The sequence below is a fragment of the Dermacentor andersoni genome, chromosome 1 (assembly GCF_023375885.2).
Source record: "Dermacentor andersoni chromosome 1, qqDerAnde1_hic_scaffold, whole genome shotgun sequence".
Taxonomy (NCBI): domain Eukaryota; kingdom Metazoa; phylum Arthropoda; class Arachnida; order Ixodida; family Ixodidae; genus Dermacentor; species Dermacentor andersoni.
In genome coordinates, this window is record NC_092814.1 from 215,287,740 (window position 1) to 215,310,891 (window position 23,152).

The window sequence follows — 23,152 nt, forward strand, 5'->3', positions numbered from 1 at the left end:
TAGTTGGTGATGCATACTTTAGAACTGATGGTAGCGCTAAAAGGGACGAACACACAGTGAAAAGACGACACGACGACGAGGGAACACATTCTCTCGTCGTCATGTCGTCATGTCGTCTTTTCACTGTGTGTACGTGCCTTTTAGTGCTACCATCAGTTTTAAGGAGTATTCCATTATCTTATCAAGTTCTCTTTCCTGTTACTGCTGGTCAGGCCTAGTTAATTTTTTATTGATTATGATGTACTACATTGTATTCCAAAAGAGCCAAAAACTGAACTTGCCAAGGCTTGAGAACTTTTACTGCACCATAATGACCTAAGTACATTAAAATTGAAATACATTGAAATTCATGACATCATGCTGGTATACTGGTGCTAGGGTTTAGGTGTGAAATTAAAAAAAAATGGAAGTTTGACCTTCATTTTCTATTTAGGAATAAGCTTCTACCATAAAAATAAGGAAATCATGTTTTGAAAGAATGTGTTATCAGTCTAAACTGATGTAGTGTTTCTCTTTTTAGTGTCCCTTTAAGACAGCGAAAATTTCCACTGAATTTTAACGTTCATACTACATAGTAGTATTAGAAAGAAAATGTTGGAAGTCTGCAGGAATTACTTTTTTTTCCCCAACAGGGTCAATTAGCCTTTCGCTAATAGGAGTTTTAATACTGTATATATATACCTATGACAACTTCTTGGTTTCTCTCTCACCATAAACATTACCTCTTCTTTTTTTTTATCACAGGCATATCCTGCTGACAACCAAGCCACACAAGCTTTTAATGGATCTCTCCAAAGTTCCGGCGAGCAGTATAATGAAAGTGCAGAAGAGCAGGAGGATATAAAGCCCAAGTCTGTCAAAGACCTTGCATTAAAATTTGAAAAGATCCTGCGTCCAGCTATACCGGATCAAGAAGTGTCAACTGTGCATGAAGAGTCACAACTGGCTGCTGTCAAGGAGCCTTCCTTGATTGCCAACAAGAGTGCTCCAGCTCCAGCAGGAAACTTGGTTATGCCTAGAGATTCTAGTTGTGAATCACAACCAATGAGCACCTCAGTTTTGGCAATGCGCAATGAAAAAACAAATGCCTCAACAAGTCTGCAGGCAGGCTCAGAGAACACGTCTCAGGGTCGACCTTTTGGTGCGGCACATGTCCCACAGCCAACCACTGTTCCATGCCATAGAACAGCGAATCCTGCAATCCATTCACAACCAATGGCTCCAGCTGGGCAGACCTTCCTGCCACATAACCTTGCCACACCACCTTGCTCTAGTGGTAGCTTTCCACCAGCCTACCAAGCTCCATCACCTTCGACACACTGTACCATAAACTCTGCTCGCCACCATGCTTCATACACTCGACCATTTGTTCCACAGTCATCATTCCAGAGCACGTCACCTGTCATGGGCACGATGCATGGCTCGGGCAACCATCTGGCACCCAGCCATGGAGAAGCCAATCTTTTGGCATCCAGCCTTGGGGTATCCAGCCATGGTGCATCCAGCAGTGCAGGTGCCAGCTATGTACCAGCCAGCTATGAACAGAAACCAAGTCATGTCAAGCCTCCAGCAGCACAGCAGCAGTATGGGAAGGCTTTCCAGTATGCCAAACCTGATCCTGCAGAGACAAGATCATTTGCTGCTACTAGGGGACCTCCAGCAGTCCCAGTAGTCAGTGAAGCGATGCTGCATAGCACATCCTCCAACAGCGACTCATCAAAGCGGCCAACAAGACCTCCTGATTATGAGACTGCATTGCAGCGACTCGAAATGATAAAGGAGCAACAACGCACAACGTCCCCTGACAGCTTTCAGTTCCCTACTAAGACACCACCAGATGTGCTTCAAGGTCAGCAGCTACCTCAACCAGAAGTGGAGCTTGGCAAGAAGCGCAAGACTGCCCTGAAAAAGTGTGTAACTTTTTCGGATGAAGTGGTTTTAGTAGCTTGTGCAGAGGAAGAGGAGGATGACTATGTACCCAACCCACTTCTCGAAAGGGTTTATCGGCAGCATGCAGCGAAGCAGGACTCCAGAGAGTGCCATGAGCCTTCACAGTTCGAGGACATCAGCTCTGTTCACTCATCTGACTCATGTGATAGTGTTTGCCATGTGGACTCTGTTGTCAAGCCTCATGATGGCTCTCAAGTTCCTTGCAATCTGTGTCACAAGAAGTTTGTGTCTCCTCCGACAGTGTACTGCCCTGATTGTGCCTTTTACATGTCAAGGTTTCAAAAACGGACATAGCCCTTTTTTTTTCTGGACATTCTCTTCCGGATTTCCGTCCAGTCTGTGATATTTGTCAGGGTTAACTTGGTGAAATGCCACTTGCTTAAGCATGTTGTACTTTTGCACTGTTAGTTCTACAATACAAACTGAAGTTATATCTTAGCCAACATGTGGCAAGTGGCTTTACCTTCCACAAAATTAAGGTTGTGTACAGATGCCAAGCAAATAATGGCATCTTGAGTATTATATCTGCTGTTATGTTTTTCATTGAATTCTCAAGATGTGTGCCCAGTATTGACTATACTGTATAACAATCAGATAAAAGTAGCACAAGTTGTTATTATATGATGATTTAATGCGTGACTGTACTTGTTCATATGCTGTGTACATTTGTTTATAAGGCATAACAAATGTTATTTCACAACAAAGGCAGAATCACTGTTTGCCTGTTGTGTACCTTGTGTTCAGAAACATAGCTATTTATACGACTGAATGAGCAGTACCTTGAACAATTTGTGATAATTTGAACGTTTTTATGTATCAAATGCTTCTGTATTGTACAGTATTAGTTACATGAAAGACACCTATGCCTCATGATCTCAATTCCCTTCATTTGTCTTACTAATATAATAGTGTTGTAGCATACAGATGTTGAGTAGAACAAGTAGTGCTTGTAAAAAGAGCCTCACTGAAACTGTGAAAACTTCGTCTTGTAGCCTTGCTATTGAGTGTAATGTGCATGCAGTCTTGACATTAAATAACAGAAAAGCTGCACTTTACAAATACAAAAACTTTTTTTGGAGCTTTTATGTGCCAAAGTTGAAAACAATTTGTAAATAAACATTACTCTTCATTGCATCAATTGTCGATCTCCCTAATTGCTTTATGGCTGATTATATCGCAGCGGGCCTGTGATGTATTGTAGGATCACCAAGCTAAAGTCTTTGCTTACATACTCGATACTAAGAAGTGCTTTTCAAATAAACAAACAAAGCAGTATACGCTACTGCTACAATTCTTACATGAGCAGGGCCCATGTGCTTTCATTTATATGCCCTCATATGCCACTGAATTTATGCCATATGAATTTAAAAAGAAGAACAAGGCAGAATAGTGGACATATGAAAAAACAAAAGTTTGAATGGGATGGCCATAATCAGTTCATCATCAAGTCCGTGATTATACTGCCGACACGGTTAATGCTGCTCGATATTTGAAGATGCACAATTACTTCCCAATGGACCCTGTTGTAGTCTACTTTGGAGGTATTGTTCAAATAATCAATCATTTAAAGCTGTACTCAAGTTCGGGTCCAACAAAATTAACTCAAAACTTTCTGAAGAACACTTCGATGTATTCATCCTTTTTTTTTTCATGTACCTCTTCAGTCATTATAATGCTCCAAACTTTCACATGACTGGTAGGTGGGAAAAATTGCTCTGCTACTTAATTTGGGTAACCCTCATTCTACTCTAAACTACAAGCCAATATCACTAACCAGCGAACCACGCAAGCTTCAAGAGCATGTCATTCATACAAGCCTTGTTGCACTCCTAGCACTCAACATGTTTTTCGAAATTATTACTCTTGTGAGACAAAGCTGATTCCCTTCACTAATAGCATACTTTCAGCCCTCAACGACGGATCTGTTATTGATTGCCTTTTTCTTGATTTTGCCCAAAGCCTTTGATAAAGTGTCGCATCGTTCTCTAATTTTTAAGATAAGCAAATGAAATGTTGATCCTTGTATTCTAAAATGTATTGAGTGTTTTCTTAACAACCGTATGCAACATGTCACTGCCAATTACTGTGTTTCAGCCTGCTGCGATGTAACATCTAGTGTCCCTCAGGGCAGCTGTCTTAGGGTCTTTATTATTTCTCAATTACATTAATGGCCTTCCTGATGGTATTACATCGCCCATAAAACTATTTGCGTTATCTATAATGTGAAACATGGTCGATCGGTCAGCTTACATCTTCAGTCTGACCTCAACAAAGTTTGCAACTGGTGCATGAAATGGCAAATATAAAACTATGTTTCCTGTTGATTTGATCCACTTGTAGCAATATACATGATTAATGGTACTACTCAAGAACAAGTGTCTTGTTACAACTATTTTCGGGTACACATAACAGATAACTCATCTTGGAATACGCGCATGAATTACATCATTAACACCACTAGTCTTACTCTCGACTACTTATGACGAAACTTCTCTCAAGCTCCTTCGAGCATAAAACTGATACTTAACCAGACATTAGTCCGACCAAAGCTAGAATATGCATTGTCAGTGTGGGACCCTTATCATCGTAACTTAATTGACCCCATTGAATCCATCCGAAACCGAGCAGAGTGCTTTATTTTGTCGGATTACTCCTGTGCGTTTAGCATTACACATTTGAAATCTAGCCTCCACCTACCAGGGTTATAACTACGCAGAAAAGGAGCTAGAATTTCTGTTTTCTACAAGATTTACTACCAAAACTCAATCCTCAGACAAGAATTATTCTTGCAGCCCTTGTACTTATCACTGTGCACTGATCATGTGCACAAGGTTGGTACAAATTTGATTTTTCATTCCTTTCTACCTAAAACCAGCTCTGACTGGTATAGCCTCCCTTCATCCATCGTCAACATTGTAGATGTGTCACTGTTTAGAGAATCTCTTACTAATTACTTATTTTCATAATTCATGTGATCTGCAAACCTGTATGATGCACTTTCGCAAACCCTCATTATGTATATACAAGGATTGCTAGTGTGATTTTTCAAATTTTTATACATATCTTTGTCTTAATTATTCTCTTGTTATTGCACTCACTCCTTCTCTACCCACCCCTTCTCTAATGCCCTTCTGGGCCATGAGGAAACTGTTATAAATAAAGAAATAGTAAAACTTAATGCACTCACACTTTACTATCGGCACCTAGATATAGGGACATGCGGTCTGCACATCACTAAACTTTTGTGCAGCATGGGTGTGGGGCCTGAAAAAGAGCGGCTTCATGTAAATTCAGCTTTTTCTCATATTCTACACAGCCCGAATTTCGACATTGATATCCCAAGCACTGAGCACAGATGTGAAGCATCCCATAAAGCATTGTAATAACTTTGCACTTTCTTAATCAACACTGCACCAAGGTGCAGATCCATTCAAATATGGTCACAACCTGTACAATGCTAGTGGTGGTGGTCATTAGCTGTGGCCAATTTAAGTGTATTACAATGACTATCTTAGCAGTGTCAAAGGAAAGATCTAAGAATGTTACTTCATGTTCACTTAAAAGTAGCCGACTTCATTTTCTGATTTGTTTAATGTTTCACTAAAAAGGGGAAGGGTACATAGGTGTGCAAAAGTGTTCACACAGCTGCTACACAGATGGAAGAAACGGAGAAAAAGCTATAAGAGCATAATTTGTACAATGGTGGAAAACAATTATACAAGTTACGTATTTGACAAATCAAGTGAACCTGAATGATAAAATCAACCAACATATATACAGGCACATGAAAAAGAAAGCCACGGTGCTTACTGAGCAAACAAGTTAAATCACTAAAAAACCACCATTAAACAAACTCGCTACAAAGTGGCAGGAAAAAGAAAACATTTAATGCAAATGGACACTTAACTAATACTAAGTACATCTTTAAGTACATAACGAACTACAATCTAACACTTCAACAACAGTTGAAGCTCATTTACTTTAAGCATTAGTATGAGACATTATTGATTTCTTGAGTGATGCTGCAAATTACATGTTAACTTTATTTTAATACTTTAAAGTCTTTCTGTTATGTATATCCTTCTTGTTTTCAATCAAACCTTGATATAACGAAATCGCATGTGTAGCTAAAAACTTTTTTATCTAGCAAAGTTCATTAAATCAAGGTTTCTATGCTTTAGCACTAAAAATGACTGCATAGGTTCATAGGACAGCCCTCGGCTTAACCCTCAAGGTGATGAAGCGACAGGGAATAGAGAATAAGGTTCTGCAATAAAAGCACGACTTCAGAGATCCACCCACGACCGCCTCTTGTACTTTGCTGGAGCAATCTACAATGACCTTCTTCACATTATCCTCAATATTGCCATGAAATCAAGTACAGCAAGAAAGCAGCAAGGACTACTCGCATCATGGCACGGACATGGCTCACACCTATGTGCTCTAAATGTGGCAAGATCAGTGTATGGTAGATACCAAGAAAAGGCCACAAAATTGAAATCACTTACTACATAAATTGGAAACATGTTGCTTTAGTAAAACACTTCTGATTGCACTTGTGCTGCAAAATTGATTACAATGTGCTATTTGCACTAGAGAAAAGAGTTGGAATGCAGACGTCTTAGCGTCCATATGGCGCCAGTGGTGTTGGTTGGTTGTTCCTGAGTGAAATGGCGCAACCCACTCTGGGAAATCGGCCATGAATCAGCATATGGTCACGTATTTGGCTCACCTCTATTACTGTTTTTGGCAGTAATTATTTTACAGTGGTGGAACAGGGAAAATCTGCATTTGTAGCAGACATTGGTTTTCTTAGCACATATTCTTTTGGATTGTTACACTAAATGCAAAGACAGTCTAGAGCCCCACAACTTTCTAGTTGAATATGCACTATAAAAAGCAAGATAATGCAGTCTAACAGCTGGCAAAACATAGAAAAAAATTTATCAAAGTCGAATATCACACGCAGAGACTTGTGACTTGACACATACTGACAGGTACAGTGCACACCCTTACCATATCGCAACCCTTAATGTGTCCGCATATATCACGGTTAGTGACTGGCAGTCAGGCACAAGTTCAGAGCTTCAAGATGATCAACCCTTTGAGGGTCCCGAATTATTCGGAAAAAAACTTTCCCAGGTGGTCAAATTACTTTATTGCGGATCTTGAATGTACAAAATGTATAAAGTCGGGAATAAATAGTAACAAAAAATTAGGAACAGTATTTTGGTGTTGGCACCACTCAGAACTGCAAAACGTTCACAAGTATTTCAGAGTGTACGTGGTACTCCTTGAAACACGGGTCTACGCACAGTGCCTTATCGCAGTCTGCACACCTAAAACGCGTGTGTGTTCTCCTCTTGGAGCGACGAGTTGTGTTGATACACACACATGACATCTTCTCTGCGTGCGGCGGCCTTGGGCAGAGGCAGAGGCTGTCGCGTAAGCGCGTTGTTGCAGAGAGTGAGAATACCTCGTGAACGGTGGTGATAAAAAAGCTAAGAGCAGCGCCAATCAAGATAGAAATCAACTTCCGCCGCCCCTGCAAGAGAGTGCCGACAAAGAGAAAAATCACGTTTCGTGTGCCTCCGTTGCGATCACGCGGCGGAACCGAAACCGCGAAAGGGGTGTTGCCGCAGTCTGCGCGACGCGCTGAAGCTAGAAATCAGTTCTGGTTATCTCCGCAAGAAGGTAGCACAAATTTCAAACGCTTTTTGTAAGTCATAAGAGGTGGCAGCACCTCCCAGTAAGCACGCATCGTCATTATGGCGCGAAATTTCAAACGGAGGGTCGAACCCGTACCCGTATGGCAAAGAACTTGGGGGACAGAAAACCACCGCCGTACATATACGGAAAGCCATTCCAACAGATCAGAGATATTGTACTTCGTCAGACTCAAAACACAAACGACTCCAATGGAACTCACTGCCAAGTGCATGGTAAGAGTTAGTATGACACTGGAAGTCTTCAACAGTTTGTTTCACAAGGATACTGCTCCACCAGCTCTACCAATCCTGCTCATTGCAGCAACAGAAATGAAAACCTTGATGGCTCAACCTTGATGGCTTGATAATTTTAATCAATGCAGTCGGAGACAAGCCAAGGAATCAGGGACTTTTTATTTAACCAAATGTGTTTGATGGAGCTTCAGCCTCTGCACTCACGTGTATCAAGTTCTACAAGTATGCCTGTGATTGGAACAGCTGGGCTTTCTATGAAGACCTTGTGTAGACCTTAAGAATATATTTGGCAGGTAACGCATGCAAATGATATGAACTGCATGTCAGAGAATATGTGAATGATACCTGGAGCTCTTGGAGAACAAGCTTTGCATCAGTGTTTGAAATTAATCTTGTCAAATGCTGGGCCAAGGCGATGTTTTACGAGCATCTTGCTAGAAGTTTGCAAGACCTTTTATGAAAAATGAAGAGTGCTGCAACTTGCTGATGCTGCTCTTCCAGAATCATCAATCATGCCTGTGATCATTCATGGTATGACAAAGAAGGAACAAAAACAGGCGCAAGCGAGATCTCCAGGAACTATCGAGAACACCCAACATATATGCCATGAGAGGCATAAAATCGAACCCACTTATAACAATACCAGTTTTAACCATATATCAGATATAACAATGAGCAGCTGATGCACCATCAACTTTTGTATGTGTGCTATGGTAAAACAAACTACTTACTGCAATGCTCACATGCTGCGTTATCAGTTATCACAATCAAATCTGGCTACTGGGTGTGTGTGCCGAAAGTAAAAAAACAAACAAAAATTCTCCGAGGAAAAGAAATGTGAGCCGCTTTGTCACACCCGTCTTTGTGCTGCGTGCGCCCCACACAGCATGTCTTCGTCACATCGCCAGCATCGCGCGCCAATCTCCCGTCTCCTTTCCACCCTTCTCGCTGACATTGGAGGGGTGGATGGGAGACGGGAGAGCAGTGACTAAGGGCATGCCATGTAGGATTCGGGGCACGAATGCGAGTGTGGTGAAGCGGCTTGCACTTTATTTCCCCCTGGATTTCACGCTCTTCTTTTTGGCACAGCCCGCCAGTAGACAGGCTTACTTGTTAGAGCTGATGATGCGGCATGGGAACATTGTAGTAAGTGGCTTATTTTACCATAAAACTTGCCCAACAGTTCACAGTGCAGCAGCTGTTCATTGTTACATCTACGTATTGTTAAAACTAGTAATACTATAGTTCAAGTGTACTTCTGTCTAAATAAACATGTTTGAATGTTTGTCCCCTCTGCTTTTTTCATGCAACCTGCTTACAACAATTATCGGTTATAGTAATGGAATTTTCTTGGCACTTGAATATTGTTATAGGTGGGTTTAACTGTATCTGATGACAGCCTACAGTCACCTATGCAATCGATGTCAGAGCGCTCACACTCAACCATTGGTCTGAGCCAAGCGTCTCTGAGAACAAGGATTCACTGAAAGTTCAATGACCTTGTGAAAAAACAAAAAAGTGAGCGTGAGCAATCTCATCTTTCCACAGCAAATGAGGCTGTATATTTGACAAAAAATAACGTAGTTCAAGCTGAACTCATTGCAAATAGCCAAAATGCAGGCCAAATGCAGAAACTAGAACATATGATTACTGAACTTGCCAACCAGATGCTTCAGCAACATCAGGAGAATGGTACCCACTTGCAACAAATAAGCGCACGTCTAGACGCTCTGGAAACCAGAACCACCAACCTAGAGTCTCGGGTAGCCGCGACCGAAGCCAAAGTACTTCGCTGGGAGTCGAGATTTACATCCACGGCCTCCGGCTCCCTTAAGGGCGTGGCATCCAAACCCGATGACCGTCCATCCCTATCCGAAATCTCCAAACCGATCGCTGAACCCCCGCCACCTCAAAATGGCTGAGACTCCGAACTACAAGATCTGGCAGTGGAACTGCCGTGGGTTTCGCCGCAAACGGGAAAACCTTCAGCAGTTCCTTGGGGGCAAGGCGACCCCGGATATCATTGCCCTTCAGGAGACGGGAGGCCACGCAAAATTGGCAGGGTATAATCCTATAATGCTTCTGGGTCGGATTCCACCACCGCTATTCTAGTTCACAGAAATCTAACAGCCATTAAACATGATATTGAAGAAGTCGGCATAGACCACGTCTTTATTGAACTCATCCCTAAACGTAAGGAGGATGAAAGCATATTCATTGTTAATGTCTATAGTAGCCCAAAGTGCCGACGTCACAAGTTCGGAACTCTATTCAGGAAGGCTCTCAGAATCTTCCAACAAAAGGCCATATTATTATTAGGTGACTTTAACGCTCCCCACACTGCATGGGGATACCGCACAGAGGTAGTCAAAGGTCGTAATCTTTGGCTAGAAGCCCAACAACAGGGACTGACTCTCATCACAGACCCCCAGACACCCACCCGTATCGGGAATAGTGTCAGTGTTGACACCACTCCCGACCTAACTTTCATCAAAAACATAGGCAACTATGATTGGACTAATACCGGGGAAAGCCTCGGTAGCGATCATTATATCATAGAAATCCACATTCAGGCGGGTCCACCCCGCAAGAAGGGCAAACGAGTTTCGCTCACGGAATGGAACCGCTTCCGCCAGATTCGGCAGACTACCGCCACCGATAATATATAAACGATCTCGAGGTCTGGATCGGGGATCTCAGAGATTGCGTGAAAAGCGCCACGAGGGAAATCCCTGAAGACGATGGTCTGGTCGAGATGGATAGCCGCCTCCTACACTTGTGGGAAGCGAAAAAGAGCATGCAAACCCGCTGGAAAGAGAATAAACTAAACCGTACACTCCGCTTGCGCATCGCGCAAATCAACATAGAAATCGAGGAATACGCTAACCAATTAACCAAAAACCAATGGCAAAAGGTATGCGACAGCATGCAGGGACAACTCGGTCTAGCCAAAACGTGGAATCTCCTCCGATATCTTATGGACCCGGATAAGAGTAAATCTGAGCAGAGGAAATGCCTCAATAAGATCACTCACCAATACCAGGGCACGAACGACGAGCTCCTAACAGAGCTCAAAACCCGGTACATAGGCACAAATGCACAAATCCCCCAGTAGCCATACACTGGTCCGGAGAATCTTAACCTAAACGCACCCATCCTAGAGGCTGAAGTACGAGCCGTCTTGCTGAAACTCCGAGCTAAATCTGCACCAGGCCCCGATGGAATAACAAAAGACCCTCCGGAATCTAGACGACGTATCTATCGCTGCCCTAACAGAGTACTTCAACCGCTGTTGGGAAACAGGTTCTATCCCCTCGCAATGGAAGCATGCACAAATAATATTCATACCTAAACATGGTAAGCGACTACAACTCGAGAACTTACGCCCGATCTCTCTGACCTCATGCGTAGGAAAACTCATGGAGCACGTTATACTTAACCGCCTCCACAATTTTGCGGAGGACAATAACTTATTCCCGAACTCCATAATTGGCTTTCGTCCAAAACTTTCCACGCAAGACATCATGCTTCAGCTTAAACATCAAGTTCCGGACCACATACCCAAGAATGGTACCCGGGCTGTCCTGGGCCTTGATCTTACAAAGGCCTTTGACAACGTAGCGCATCAGGCTAAACTAGAGAATCTGCAGTACCTAGGTGTGGGCCAGAGGACCTACAACTATATCAAAGATTTCCTCAACCACCGCACAGCGGAACTAAGAATAGGAGAACTACAATCGGACAAGATCCCTCTTGGAAGTCGTGGCACACCGCAGGAATCAGTCTTATTCCCCTTCCTCTTGAATTTAGCGATAATCCGATTACCGGAACAACTTAATCAGATTCCAGATCTACACCACAGTCTGTATGCCGACAACATCACCCTGTGGATGGTTAAGGGTAGCGATGGAGATATAGAAACCACGCTGCAACAAGCTGTAGACACGGTTGAAAAGTACGTTACCGACAAAGGCCTCGCCTGCTCCCCGCAAAAATCAGAACTCTTCCTACTCAGAGCCCCTACAAACCGCAAATCCGACACTGCGCCATCCCCAGAAATCACTGTGCGAGCCGGAGGAGGCACGATCCCGGTGGTGACTACCATCCGTGTACTAGGCCTCTTTATGCAAGCTCACGGGCGCAACGGCAACACAATTCATAAACTGGAAGCATGTGTTCAGCAGACGATGCGACTCATTTCAAGAATTGCCAACCGACACTCTGGCATGAAAGAAGCCAACCTCATAAGGTTGGTACAAGCCTTCGTTCTCAGCCGCATCACCTACATCACCCCGTACCTCTGCCTCAAAGCGGCTGAAAGAGAGAAAATAGAGGGAATTATCCGGAGGGCCTATAAACAGGCTCTTGGGCTACCTATAAGAACGGCCAACGCTAAATTGCTAGCACTAGGTGTGCACAACACCCTCGATGAACTTGTAGAAGCGCACCTTATATCTCAATACGAAAGGCTAGCTCAGAGTGCCGCCGGGCGAAACATCGTCCAGAATCTCGGCATCAACTACGAGTCGATGCAAAGCATTAAAGTAGACATTCCTCACGATCAGAGGCGCCATCTCAAAATTAATCCACTCCCTAAAAACATGCACCCCAAATTCCACAAGGAAAGGAGAGCCGAGCGGTCCAAAGCCCTGCATCAGAAATTCCACGCTTTCAAAGACGTAGTCTATGTCGACGCAGCAGAATACATAGAACGCAACTGTATGTCCCTTGCAGTGGTGGACTCCTCAGGTCAAATACGCGCTGGTGGTTCAATTCGCACCAGAAGCTCCGAAACAGCGTAAGAGGCGGCTATCGCTCTGGCAATAGCCTCCACACATTGTCATTACATTATTAGCGATTCCAGAGCAGCAGTACGCAATTTTGCGAAAGGTCGGGTCTCGGCCCCCGTAAAACACATAGTAGACACCAACCAACACCCACGACCAATCCAGATCATTTGGGCACCAGCACACTCCTCCCTACCCGGCAACGATGCCGCCCACACCGCCGCTCGAGGACTCGCCAACCGAGCACCCGGACGGCTCACGCTAAGATCAGGGAGGGATCGCATGGTCAGTTACCAGGAAATAACTCAGCACTACAGGTTAGCCAGGGCAGTGTACCCGCCAGCACACAAACCGCTTAACAAGCGACAAGAACTAGCTTGGAGACGACTTCAGAGGAACACCTACCCCAACCCCGTAGCCTATCACTACTACTACCCGGACCAATACCCTAATACATGTAAGCATTGTAAGCAAAAAGCAGATCTATTCCATATTATGCGGTCTTGCCCAGCCGAAAATCACACAAATCACGAAATAAGTAATACTGAGCAGTGGGAGGCCGTGTTGCTCAGCTCCGACCCTGACCTGCAGGCCAAGGTCATCGAGAGAGCTGAAGAAGCCGCCCGGGCCCAGGAGCTCGTGGCTGCCTAACAACAAGGTCATCCGTCAATACCTTGCTTCCAAATAAAGTCTTTACTCACTCACTCACTGGCACGTAAAACCCCATAATTTAATTAATTTTGCTGTTTGAAGTATACTGCATGTTTTCATGCTAGTGTGAGGTTACCTTTGCAACACATGATCAGAGCACTAGCTGTCTCTCAACATGACAGATATGTTAGAAGAATTGAAAGGTACATGAATCACGTTGGAAGAAAATGTCTGGACATCATGTTTAGCTTCCAAGATAGCAGAGACAGCTAGTCGTGAGGTAACTTAAAATGAATCTAGCTTTTATGCTAATTGCATGTAGATTAAAAGTGCCAGATGCATCTCCCGAGCAACAGTCAAGAATTTGGTCAAATAGCCTGGGCACTACTGTTGTTTTCAAGTGCAGTAGAACCTCCTAAGGAGGAAACTTGAAGGACCAGAAAAATTTCCTTATCAGTATTTTTATAGGTGAGAATACAGCATTTGGCATACTTCCGAGTCTAGTATGCCCAATAAATAAACGACACACCAGAGATGCTGCTGAAGATTGCGCCTTTATTGTATACGTAGTTTTGGTTTTGAAGCCGTGCCATCTGTTTTTTATAGGGGTTTGTGAATACTCGAAAATTTTAAATAATGAATCGTGTAGGTGGTAGTCTACAAATACTTCACATCCTGATCAAACATAAAATTGGAGCAAAAGTGCATTAAATTTCATGCCGGCGGCCATAGTAGTAGATAAAACACAAGAAGTTACGTAGTGGAGCACACTATATATCTTGGAAGGCTGATGCAATGATGTGCTGTGACTGTTTGGAAGAAGACTGGCGTCATTTTGTTTGCAGGACAATGTTCTCTACAAGAACTTTTATCCGACGGACAGCACCTGCTTACTTATCGTGCCTGCCTCGCTTCGCAATGAAATTCTTACAGCATGTCATGAAGAGGCCACCATCTGGGCTACAGACGAACATTGTCCCGACTGCGGCGCAAGTGTTATTGGCTGAAGCTCCCAGCCAATGTTAAACGCCATGTATGCACTTGTCCTGACTGCCAAAGACACAAAGCGTCACCCTAGATACCAGCTGGTCTCCTACTGTCTGTAGAGGTGCCGGGAGCGCTATTCGCTAAAATTAGCATGGATTTTCTGGGACTATATCGAACTTCAACTAGCAGGAACAGGTGGATTATTGTCGCCACCGGCTATCTTACCCAGCATGTGGAGACAAAAGCTACCCAGCGGGGCACAGCAGCTGAAGCAGCTCGATTCTTCGTCGAAAACGTTGTCCTTCACCGCGGTGCCCGAGCAGTATACTGATGACTGACAGAGGAACTGTATTCACAGCCGAACTTCTAGATGCACTTTTGAACTCAGCGGCACAGCCCACTGGAAAATGACAGCCTATCATCCCCAGACGAATGGACTAACGGAGCGTTTCAACAAGACACTCGCAGACATGCTTTACGATGTGGAACATAAGAGCTAGGACGAGATGTTACCTTATGTACCTTCGCATATAACACCGCTCAACAAGAAATGACTCGTATGACACCATTCAGCTTGGTACACTGTCGCGAAGCCACGAAAACGTTGGATGCAATGCTGCCGCATGAGTGTGGTGACATCCATGCAGATGCTGAAGAATTTTCTCAACGTGCCGAAGAGGCCCGACAGCTTGTACGTGTACGCATCCACCACCAGCAAGACAAGGACGCAATGCGGTACAATCGTCAGCACCAATTCGTCGCCAACATACCCAGAGAGAGAGCTGGGTCTGGATACCCATTTGGCGTCGAGGACTTTCAGAAAAACTGCTAAGGCCATATTTTGGGCCCTACACAGTTATACGATGCCTAAATGACGTAAACTACGAGGTCGTGCCAGATGGCGAAGCTTGTTCCCAGTGCCGCAAGTATCTACGCGAAGTGGTGCATGTGGTGCGCATGAAGCCGTACTTTTCCAAGTCACTCACATTTTACTGTTCCATGCGTGCATACGCGCATCGGGATGATGCTTCCTTTAGAAGGGAAGCATTTGCCACGTCTGTAGTGCGACAAGGACGACGATGATAAGCAGACATATGGGCACTTGTAAAAATACATGGAAAGCAAGAAGAAGAAGAAGAAGTAGTGACTAGCACGCGCTATTAAAGCAGCCCGTACTTGTCACTGTTCCTGCTTACAAGTTGGTTTGTCCCTTTAGTTTTGTGACGCTGTGACAATATTGTTCAGGGAGCCAGCCTTTTTTTTCTAAGCCGTGATCATTTACACTCTCCGAAGAATGCTGGATATGCGAACAAACTGTATATTTGTGTAGAACGCTCCATTCAGACTTGTAATAAACAATGCTTCATAATGAACAATGTTACGTCTAGAGACCAGATGTTTACGTACAAGAAATGCTGTTTTAGGCGCCTATAACAGGCACTAGAGCTGTCACTTAAGCTATATACAGGGTGTCCCAACTATCATTTATTTATTTATTCAGTTACCCTACAAACTCGGACTCGGAGGAGCATTGGGTAGGGGGGGTTACAAAAAAATGACAAATATTTAAGGCAAAAAAGGGAACTACATAGTAGGAGAAACAAATAAGTTTGTTCATTGGAAGAAAATGAACACTTAACATTGGAAAAATGCATACAAGGTGAAAGAAGTACAATGCAAAACAAAGTCGAAAAACGATACAAAGGCGAATACAATACAAAGTCGTACAACATAGTCAAGCGAACATGTGAAGTTCCAAAAGTTCGCGAAATTTGGCAGCATCTTTTAATAAAACAACATTATTTGGAAGGCTCTTTCGTAGTGTGATGGCGTACGGTAATGCAGAGTTATTAAATAACTGTGTGCGGCCTAAAATGTGCCTTAAACTGAAATGGTTATGAAGTCGAGTAGATGTACGAGAAGGAATTTCAAGCGACAAACGGCTGGACCATGAGTTATAGTAGTATTTATGAAAAAGCCATAGAAGGGCAACAGAGTGGCGGGAATCCAAGTCCGGAAGGGGAAAATCGCGTTCAATTTGGGTAATGCTAGATTGACGACTGTAATTAGAAGTTATAAAGCGGGCAGCACGATTTTGGATGGATTCCAATTTATCTATTAGGTATTGTTGATGAGGAGACCAGATTGATGAAGCATATTCAAGTTGAGGGCGTACAAAAGTTTGGTAGGCCTGTTGACGGATGATAGATGGCGAAAGGTGCAAATGACGTAAAAACCCTAAAGTTCTGTTAGCTTTAGCGCACATCTTCTTGATGTGATAGCTCCAGGCAAGATTAGTACAAAAATAAACGCCAAGATATTTGTAAGTAGAGTCACGAGGAACTTCTGCCGAACAGATTTTTAAGGAAACTTTGGATATGATTTCATACGAGTGAAGGAAAGAACGCAGCACCTAGATGTGTTAAGTGTCATTTGCCAACGGTCGTACCACTGATTAACTAGGTGAAGGTCATTTTGCGAAGTTAGATGGTCATCATGACAGTTAATCGTTCTGTAAACTACGCAATCATCCGCGAAAAGTCGTATGCAAGAGGAAATGTTGCTCGGCAAATCATTGATAAAAATTAGGAAAAGAAGAGGGCCTGAAACGCTACCCTGGGGTACACCTGACGTTACAACAGATGTGGAGGAGCTGAAGTTATTCACAGATACGAACTGGAGATACGGACAGGCCGCCATTGGAATATGAACCTGGCAACGTTTAACGCACGAACGTTATCTAGTGAGGCGAGTCTAGCAGTGCTATTGGAGGAATTAGAGGGCAGTAAATGGGATATAGTAGGGCTCAGTGAAGTTAGGAGGCCAAAAAGAAGCATATACAGTGCTACAAAGCGGGCACGTCCTGTGCTACCAGGGCTTAGCGGAGAGACGAGAACTAGGCGTCGGATTCCTGATTAATAAGAATATAACTGGTAACGTATAGGAATTCTATAGCATTAACGAGAGGGTGGCAGGTCTTGTTGTGAAACTTAATAAGAGGTACAAAATGAAGGTTGTACAGGTCTACGCCCCTACATCCAGTCATGATGACTAGGAAGTCGAAAGCTTCTATGAAGACGTGGAATCGGCGATGGGTACAGTGAAAACAAAATACACTATACTGATGGGCGACTTCAATGCCAAGGTAGGCAAGAAGCAGGCTGGAGACAAGGCAGTGGGGGAATATGGCATAGGCTCTAGGAATAGCAGGGCAGAGTTATTAGTAGAGCTTGCAGAACAGAATAATATGCCGATAATGAATACCTTCTTCCGCAAGCGGGATAGCCGAAAGTGGACGTAGAGGAGCCCGAATGGCGAGACTAGAAATCAAATAGACTTCATACTCTGCGCTAACCCTGGCATCATACAAGATGTGGACGTGCTCAGCAAGGTGCCCTGCAGTGACCATAGGATGGTAAGAACTCGAATCAGCCTAGACCTGAGGAGCGAACGGAAGAAACTGGTACATAAGAAGCCGATCAATGAGTTAGCGGTAAGAGGGAAAATAGAGAAATCCCAGACCAAGCTATAGAACAGGTATTCGGCTTTAACTCAGGAAGAGGACCTTAGGGTTGAAGCAATGAACGACAATCTTGTGGGCATCATTAAGGAGTGTGCAACAGAAGTCGATGGTAACTCCGTTAGACAGGATACCAGTAAGCTATCGCAGGAGACGAAAGATCTGATCAAGAATCGCCAATGTATGAAAGCCTCTAACCCAACAGCTATAGAACTGGCAGAACTTTCGAAGTTAATCAACAAGCGTAAGACAGCTGACATAAGGAAGTATAATATGGATAGAATTGAACACGCACTCAGGAACGGAGGAAGCCTAAAAGCAGTGAAGAAGAAACTTGGAATTGGCAAGAATCAGATGTATGCGTTAAGAGACAAAGCCGGCAATATCATTACTAATATGGATGAGATAGTTCAAGTGGCTGAGGAGTTCTATAGAGATTTATACAGTACCAGTAGCACCCACGACGATAATAGAAGAGAGAATAGTCTAGAGGAATTCTAAATCCCACAGGTAACGCCGGAAGAAGTAAAGAAAGCCTTGGAAGCTATGCAAAGGGGGAAGGCAGCTGGGGAGGATCAGGTAACAGCAGATTTGTTGAAGGATGGTGAGCAGATTGTTCTAGAGAAACTGGCCACCCTGTATACGCAATGCCTCATGACCTCGAGCGTACCGGAATCTTGGAAGAACGCTAACATAATCCTAATCCAAAAGAAAGGGGACGCCAAAGACTTGAAAAACTATAGACCGATCAGCTTACTGTCAGTTGCCTACAAACTATTTACTAAGGTAATCGCAAATAGAATCAGGAACACCTTAGACTTCTGACAAGCAAAGGACCAGGCAGGATTCCGTGAAGGCTACTCAACAATAGACCATATTCACACTATCAATCAGGTGATAGAGAAATGTGCGGAATATAACCAACCCTTATATATAGCTTTCATTGATTACGAGAAAGCGTTTGATTCTGTCGAAACCTCAGCAGTCATGGAGGCATTACGGAATCAGGGTGTAGACGAGCCGTATGTAAAAAAACTGAAAGATATCTATAGCGGCTCCACAGCCACCGTAGTCCATAAAGAAAGCAACAAAATCCCAATAAAGAAAGGCGTCAGGCAGGGAGATACGATCTCTCCAATGCTATTCACAGCGTGTTTACAGGTGGTATTCAGAGACCTGGATTGGGAAGAATTGGGGATAAATGTGAATGGAGAATACCTTAGTAACTTGCGATTCGCTGATGATATTGCCTTACTTAGCAACTCAGGGGACCAATTGCAATGCATGCTCACTGACCTGGAGAGGCAAAGCAGAAGAGTGGGTCTAAAAATTAATCTGCAGAAAACTAAAGTAATGTTTAACAGTCTCGGAAGAGAACAGCAATTTACAATAGGTAGCGAGGCACTGGAAGTGGTAAGGGAATACATCTACTTAGGGCAGTTAGTTACGGCGGATCCGGATCATGAGACGGAAATAATCAGAAGAATAAGAATGGGCTGGGGTGCGTTTGCCAGGCATTGTCAGATAATGAATAGCAGGTTGCCATTATCCCTCAAGAGAAAAGTGTATAATAGCTGTGTCTTACCAGTACTCACGTACAGGGCAGAAACCTGGAGGCTTATGAAAATGGTTCTACTTAAATTGAGGACGACGCAACGAGGTATGGAAAGAAGAATGATGAGTGCAACGTTAATGGATAAGAAAAGAGCAGATTGGGTGAGGGAACAAACGCGAGTTAATGACATCTTAGTTGAAATCAAGAAAAAGAAATGGGCATGGGCAGGACATGTGATGAGGAGGGAAGATAACCGATGGTCATTAAGGGTTACGGACTGGATTCCAAGGGAAGGGAAGCGTAGCAGGGGGTGGCAGAAAGTTAGGTGGGCGGATGAGATTAAGAAGTTTACAGGGACGATATGGCCACAATTAGTACATGACCGGGGTTGTTGGAGAAGTATGGGAGAGGCCTTTGCCCTGCAGTGGGCGTAACCAGGCTGATGATGATGATGACAGATACGAACTGTTGCCGATTAGATAAGAAATTGCGAAGCCAGGATAATGTTAATGAGTCAATCCTAAGAGCAGTTAATTTAACTATTAGACGACAGTGAGCAACTCTGTCAAAGGCTTTTGCATAGTCGAGAAGTACGCAATCAATAATTTTGCTATTACTCATGCCATAATGTAAATCCGACGTAAATTCCAATAGTTGAATATCACAAGACAACGCTTTACGGAACCATGTTGATTTTAAAAGAAAATGTTATTAGATTCAAGATGGTTGGATATATGGGAGGCAATGATGTGCTCGAGAAGCTTGCAACAAATGCATGTTAGCGAAATGTGAGTGTTTGTTTCTATCTTTGAATATCGGAATAAGTTTGGCTATCTTCTAGTCAGCAGGAAGAAGACCTGTTGATAAAGACTGCTGAAAAATGTAGTACAAAATCTGACTGGATATAGCTGACGTGTTTTTTAGAATTCTAGAATTAATATTGTCCATTCCACATGATGTAGACACCTGTAGATCGCGTGTTAGTTTTGAAATGCCTTCAACACTAATATTTACAGGGGACATGAAGCGATAGTCAAGGTCTGAGACACAGGGAACGGAGGATCAGTCTTCATTAATGAACACAGAGCAAAAGAATGAATTGAAAGTTGAAGCACACTCATATGCAGAGACAAGAACATTGTCAGCGTTATATAATGTTACAGTATTACTGTCACGATCAGGAGAGATAGCTCGCCAAAACTTTCTAGGGTTAGTATGTAAAAGTGAGGACAGATCTTTGAAAAATACTTCTTTTTCTCTTCAGATATTGCAAGAGAGTAAGATTTTAAACAATCCTTATATTTAGACCATGACGAGGAACATGATAGCCGTTTAGCAGAAGCGTATAACCTTTTCTTTTTATTTCGGAGTGATCTAAGCGATTTATTAAGCCATGTGTTACGTTTGTCATTAGATATAGTGACTATAGTAGCACATATTTATCTATTAGAAGTGACACAATATTTCTCAATGAATTCCAATTTGCTTCAACAGAACTGTTTGTGAATGATGGAAGAAACGTTTTCTGAAAGAAAACTTCAAGTTCATAGTTCATTTGTTCGTAATTTGCCTTGGTATAATGCCTGATAATCTTACGTTCAGCACCAGCAAATTTCAGCGGTATCTCAATTGAGAACTGCAGTAGGTTATGGTCACTAAAGCCATAAATATGCACGACAGGGCTTATGCTATGTAAATCTTAATGCTATCATGCATCAAGATTTAAAAATATGCAATGGCCACATAGCTGGACAGAACCAAGGTAGTGTTGTTTGCCATCGCTTGGAGATACTCAGATTAGTTGTTGCATTCCACCTAATTACATGGTTAGTCTTATTTAACTAATCGACTTCTAAAATATTACATGTAATTACATTAAAAGTGTCAATGAGAAAATTGTAGAGCAGCATGAAAAACCCCCGATACAGCCTTTTGTTGCTCAATATACGTGCTACATAAAAGTGTTTTGCGAGCGTGAAATAAGCAAATAAGCGTGAAATAAACCACTTTGCGATTACCACGTCCGAACAGTAAACTGAACCACCCTCGAATCACAAAATGATCCTTCTTTTTCTGTAATCTTCACGAATATTCGTAGTCTCGGTCATACCGAAGCGTCAACTCATGTCTATCCTTATGGCATCTTCCAACAGCAATATAATGGTACTTACAGAAACGTGGCTTAATGATGAAGTAACAGACGCCGAAGTGCTCTCGGATCTACCAGATATTCAGTTATTTCACACTGACCGCAAACGCAGCCGAGGAGGCGGTGTACTAATCGCTGTTGGCCCAGAAATATCCTGTCAGCATTCAATCTGACCTTGAAATTTTGTGGCTAACTTAATTGTCGCGCTTCACCTCAAACAGTACTACTCGGGGTGTGTTACAAGCCGTCGAACACTAATCCAAGTTTTTCACGTGATCTAAGCAATCTAATGAACACACTCACAACCGTTCACCCTAACGCTCATAGTTTACTTTTTAGTGACTTCAACTTTCCTAAAGTTGATTGGCCTAATCCGACACACTCGTCAGCAAAACCTGTCGAAGCAAGCGACTTTATTGACATTTGTATGAATTTTAACCTAACTCAACTACTAGTAGAGCCCACGCGCATTGCTGGCGATTGTGCTAACACCCTAGGTATAATACTAACCAACCATCCTGACAATTGTTTGTCCTCAATTTCATACTTACCCGAAATTAGTGATCACAAAGTAATACATGCAGATTTTTCTTTCTCCCTTAAACGACGTGATAAAATCAAGAAAACAATTACGTTATATGCTAAAGGTAATTATGACATCATAAAGAACGAGCTCCGAAACTTCTTTCCGGTTTTCGAATGTAAGTTTTCTACTCGATCCGTGCATGATAACTGAGTGATCTTTTAACACAAAATTAATGAAAGAACTAGTAAATTTATTCCCAAAGTATCATTCCATGCCACGCCACAGAAACCCTGGTTCACAAACAAACTGAAGAGATTAGCGAATAGAAAAAAAACGACATATTTTTCACGCAGCGAAAGCGAAGGAAACACCCGAAACTTGGGCGAAATACAAGAAAGCAGAAAAAGAATATACAAGCGTAATTTGTAACGCAAAATAGACGTTTTTGAACCGAGATCTACAATGTATGCTAGCAGATAACACACGAAAATTCTGGCAAGTCGTCAATCCTCACTCCACTTGCATCATCAGCCTTACTAACGAATCAGGACACGTATTCACAGATAAGCAATGTGCCAATGCCTTTAACACCGCGTTTTCATCCGTATTCACCAAAGAATCCAGCGTACCTTCCCTTCCCGCCACTACACTATTGACATCCAGTATGTGTTCCATCACTTTTTGCACAGATGGTATTTCATCTATAACTCAAAACATGAAACTGTCTTGATCAGGTGGCATTGATGAAATTATTTACAAAGTTTTAAAAAATATTCATGATACCATCGCCCCATTCTTGAGTTTGATTTATGCACAGTCGCTCTCCACCGGCAACCTTCAGATGACTGGAAAATGGACAAGGTCGTTCCGACCTACAAATCAGGTGATAAAAACTCTCCGCTGAACTACCCACCTATTTCCCTAACAAGCGTACCGTGCAAAATCATGGAACATGTCATCTACTCTCAGATTGTAAACTTTTTAGATTCTAACAGCTTCTTTCACCCCAGCCAGCCTGGCTTTCGGAAACGATGCTCTTGCGAAACACAACTAGTAATCTTTCT

General features: G+C 43.0%; 1 protein-coding gene across 2 annotated transcripts in view; it reads left to right on the forward strand.

Moving 5' to 3' along the window:
• The window catches only part of ec (ubiquitin specific peptidase echinus), a 77,555-nt gene extending 74,471 nt beyond the window's left edge, over positions 1–3,084 (forward strand). For both annotated transcript variants that reach the window (XM_050196215.3, XM_055063257.2), the window contains exon 17: positions 745–3,084. In XM_050196215.3, coding sequence (XP_050052172.2) covers positions 745–2,244 — 1,500 coding nt within the window. In that variant the 3' untranslated portion in view covers positions 2,245–3,084. The remainder of the gene's footprint in view (positions 1–744) is intronic.
• The last annotated feature ends 20,068 nt before the right edge of the window (positions 3,085–23,152 follow it).